The sequence below is a fragment of the Berghia stephanieae genome, chromosome 5 (assembly GCF_034508935.2).
Source record: "Berghia stephanieae isolate SIO BIC M18660-M18661 chromosome 5, UCSD_Bste_1.3, whole genome shotgun sequence".
Classification (NCBI taxonomy): Eukaryota; Metazoa; Mollusca; class Gastropoda; order Nudibranchia; family Aeolidiidae; genus Berghia; species Berghia stephanieae.
The window spans coordinates 54,079,830-54,084,829 of record NC_088364.1 but is presented as its reverse complement, the minus strand read 5'-3'; the positions used below and the strand labels follow the sequence as shown (position 1 = coordinate 54,084,829).

Below are 5,000 nucleotides of genomic sequence, written 5' to 3'. Positions count from 1 at the left end.
GGATAAACACACAATTGGAGGACTCAGTCTTGTAATTTTTCTTTTACTCAATACGGGTTCAATAAGTGTCAAAAGGGGGAGGCCTACGTAGACTTTAGGAAAAGCAAAACCAGTGTAAATCCAAATTGAATATCTGTGCAACAGCTCAAATAATAATGAACAAAAAATTGATAAACAAAATCAATTCTAAACAATAAAGTATGAGGTCTGTTCCCTTAAAAACTTTTTTGGGGGGTTATATCTTAAAAATATTTTTTTTAAACATAGCACAATCAAATTTGGAACAAATTACCTATATTGATTAAGTTACTCAAAATAGTCAATACCGCCTGTTTGTAATAGCCTTTATTTCGCCACAAATATTGCGGGTTCTCCACTAGATAGTTCTATTTTTAAAAAAAGATAGAATTGGAGTCAAAATTGTTCCGTACAACTCATGTCAAATGCTTGCCAACGAGCACAGAATTACTGGCAAATCTAAACATTATAAAAACTATTCTTAACAGATTGATTACTTGAAAATAATCCTTCTCACAGCTTTTAATGCAGTGTTTCGTAATTAAAAAATAATTGCAAAACATTAATTTTATAGTTATTTTTAATAAATGTTTTATGAGTAAGTTTAGATATCTGTGGATCAATATTAAAATTAGATAATGAAAATCAATTCAAAATCGTGTTTGACAGAGAGTCGATCTCTGAGATTTATAGTATAATCCTAACCAGTTCATTGCATTAAAGTGTTGCTACTGGATTAATAAGAAATAAACGAAATTATCTATCCTCTTTGTATTTATGTTGTTCTAAAAGATCTGATCAAATCCATGTAGTCTAATTGCAAAAAACAATATGGTGTTTATTTTCAGCAATCTTTCATTAAACGGTGAGCTTTGTACAATTTTGATTTAACATGAACAGTTTTCAATATGTCCAGTAATCTACAAGTGTTAGTTTTGACTTGATAATGCCATATGGATAAGATTTTATTTCATTACATTTAACAATGTGTAAAGGAATAAACTGTCTGTAAATGTTACATAACATGCTATTCGAGATTATGCAATTCTGTGCAACTGGAAAAGACTTTTAAAGGATAAGTCCTATTCTATCTTTTATCAGCCTTAGATAAGGTAAGGTAAGGTAAGATAAGTTGACTCTCCTTGATTTAAAAAAAAATTGAGCATTTAAAAATTACTATTCATCAAATTATTTTTTAAATCAAATTTTGACTCTCTTATTGGAATTACCCGGATGATAAAGGGCGGTTCAAATGCTAAATCAACATTTTTATAATAAAAGAAACAGTATCACGACTGCAAAGTAAGGATAGAAGTGAATTATCTTTTAAATATTTACTTTTCTTTGATAAAAATTATATTTAATGATATTTCTAGCATTGCATTTTATACTATATTTTCTAGGCATGAAAATAATATAGAAATAGAATATTACATTTAAAAAACTTACATTGTAATCTACCTTGAAATCAATCATCGCTGAAAACAAAAGCAAGTTAAAATACGTGAAAAGCCACTGAGTCTTGGCCCGTTACTGGATCTCTCCGCTTCAATGAACAAATTGAATATATAGGTGAGACGCCTGTCTTCAAACACCCATCTCCCCCTTGCCCCAACACACACAAATACATACTAACAAACACACACACACACATGCACATTATGTAATTTTCATATTTATCTTTTCTCTCTCTCTCTCTCTCTCTCTCTCTCTCTCTCTCTCTCTCTCTCTCTATCTATCTATCTATCTATCTATCTCTCTCTCACTCTCTCTCTCTCTATCTCTCTCTCTCTCTCTCTCTCTCTCTCTCTCTCTCTCTCTCTCTCTCTAATAAATAATTGTATAAATGAATAAAAGTATACATGAATATAAGAGGATCTGTTTTAATTTATATGTTCAACCTGTAACGAGATGTACTGCTAAGTCAAAACAGTACTATAGAGTATTCTATTTCATTTACTATCTATAATCTGAAGATCTATCTGTCTATATATATATATAAATATATATATATAAATATATATATATATATATATATACATATATATATATATATATATATATATATATATATATATATATATATATATATGTATATGTTTAATATATATATATATATATATATATATATATATATATATATATATATATATATCTATATATAGTAAATGAAATGGAATACTATCTCTATAGTACTGTTTTTACTTAGCAGTACATCTCGTTACAAGTTGAACATATAAAATAAAACGGATTCTCTTACATTCATGTATACTTTTATTCATTTATACATTTATTTATTTGAGAGAGATATACCAGTAAAAAGCCCGCAATTTCGCGGGGAAAGAACTATTTTCAGCACTGGGGGGAATGTAAACTGTCGTGATGTTGACTTTAGAAAATTCTCTAGGTAAGTAATATGGCCGTCAAAAGTTCAATGTTGTTGTTCGAAATTGACGAGATATTATTTATATTGTTGGGGTGACACCAATCATTCTTTATGTATACGCACACACCACCAATAAAATATTATCCTAACAACAAGCCTTGGATAACAAAAGATCTAAAACTTTTATTGAACCAAAAGAAAACTCTCTTTACTAGTGGAAGCAAAAAAAGATCTGAAAACAAAACAAAAAGAGATAAAGAGAGTAATATCTAGTAGAGACAAGTACAAAAATAAAATTGAAAAATGCTTTTCTTCTGGGGATATACGGAACACGTGGCGGGGGATTAAAACTGCTGTTAACTATAATCCAAAGCCCATGATTATATCAGACCGAAATTGACACTCTAAATAAATTTTATTCACGTTTCGACACAGCAAACAAATTTGATATTGAAAATGAAAAACATAAATTAGACAGGGCTTTGGAAGATGAAATGGCTATTGAGGTCAGTGAAGAAGAAACGAGATTCGTATTTTCGAAACTAAACGAGAGGAAGGCTGCTGGGCCGGATGGATTGAAAGGAAAATTATTAAAAGAATGTGCCCATCAGCTTTCCCCCATTTATACACATATTTTTAACTGGTCCCTCCAATGCGTTCCGATCTCTGAAATTTGGAAAACTTCAAAAATTATTCCTGTTCCAAAAAAAGAAAAACTTGAATCTATGAACGATCTCAGACCTGTTGCACTGACTTCAATAGTCATGAAATCTTTAGAAAAACTGTTAAAATTATGCCATTGAGTGATAGACATCGATTTGCTTACAAACCAGGACATGGCGTAGAGGATGCCATTTTGCTGTTTACAAACAACATCTACAGGCATCTGAATCACGCTAAGAGCTATTGCAGATTGCTTTTTGCAGATTTTTCTTCACCGTTCAATACAATGCAACCTCAGTTGGTTGTTCAAAAATTGACTAGTCTTAATCTAAACAAGTATATAATTGCTTGGGTGATCGAATATCTTACGGATAGAGCACAATATGTTCAATTAGGACAAAACATATCTTCCTGTATAACTACAAATACTGGTGCTCCTCAAGGTTGTGTATTGTCCCCTGTATTATTCACAATATACACGAATGACTGTAGAAGTCAAAACCTGAGTGTCCCTTTAATAAAGTTTGCAGATGACACCGCTCTTCAAAGCCTCATAACAAATGGCAACGGAGTGGCTTATAGGCAAGAAATTGATAGATTTGTGTCTTGGTGTGATGCCCACCACCTAGAGCTTAACATAAGCAAGACAAAGGAGCTAGTGATTGACTTTAGGGGAGTGAAGGAACCGATAGAACCGTTAAAATTAAAGGACCAATTCGTCCAGCGAGTTCCTCACTACAAATACCTTGGTGTAATAATTGATGACAGGCTCAAGTGGGATGAAAACTTGAAAATAATTAGGCATAAGATGTGCAGACTTACATATTTTTTTAATCAAAACTCTCTCAGTTTAGAATAGATAAAACCCTCTGCATATTATTTTATAGAGCAGTAATCGAAAGTGCTTTGTCATTTTGTATAACAGCTTGGGGAGGCAATTGCTTAGCAGTGGAAAGCAACAAAATAAATTCAAATATTTAAAAATCCATTAAACGCTATATAAATGATGTTGACGATGTAGATCTTTTATACGATAAATTTTGTATAAATAAAATAACTAAAATATTAAATGACCAGTATCATCCACTAAGACCATCAGTTATTATGTCAGAAAGAAGTGGTCGCCCTTTCTCTATTTCAACGAAAACAGAGAGACACCGAAAATCTTTTCTGCCGTCCAGTATTAGGCTTAATAACAACAAGCAATAATCATTTTATATAATTATTTCGCATTTTTACTTTCAAAAAATGTAATATTAATTTATTAATTTATTTGTTTTGCCATTTTTTCAATTTTCAATTTATAGTGACAGTTTTGACTATTTTACAGTGTTGAAATTATTCATATTTATAAAGCGCAGCTCTGGTTATGGAGCTGTTCCTTTTTGATATATACATCCTATTTCCATTGTATTTTTATCTTATTGTGTAAATTATAACACGTCTGTACAAAAAAAATCCTTTTTGGGATGCAATAAAGTATTATTATTATTATTATTATTATTATTATTATTATTATTATTATTATTATTATTATTATTATTATTATTATTATTATTATTATTATTATTATTATTGTATTATATTATTATTATTATTATTATTATTATTATTGTTATTATTATTATTATTATTTTCATTCGATATTGTACACACCATCATTTAATGAGGGCAGATTGGTAAACAACGTTGTCTGTGTAACTTGGTACATCCTCTGTTGATTTTTCTGTGTGGCCCAACATGAAGTGTAAGCCGCTAATGTCTCTGACTCGTGACACAGCAACATGCAGTTGTCCGTGTGTGAAAACAGGTTGTGGTAAGAAAATCAACTGCGAAAATAAACCTGAAGTAGCAGACGTGAGCAGAGTTGAAAGACGATCCTGGGATCAAGAACTTGCCTTACAGTACATTACTCTGGTAATTATGTTTGGTG

The 5,000-nt window shown here is 30.5% G+C and overlaps 1 protein-coding gene across 1 annotated transcript in view; it reads right to left on the bottom strand.

Annotated features, from left to right (window-relative positions):
• LOC144973970 (uncharacterized) overlaps positions 1-1,783 on the bottom strand; it is a 9,379-nt gene extending 7,596 nt beyond the window's left edge. Inside the window, exon 1 of the mRNA XM_078916860.1 lies at positions 1,468-1,783. Within this exon, the coding sequence (XP_078772986.1) occupies positions 1,468-1,469 (2 nt within the window). The 5' untranslated portion in view covers positions 1,470-1,783. The remainder of the gene's footprint in view (positions 1-1,467) is intronic.
• Positions 1,784-5,000: the final 3,217 nt, after the last annotated feature.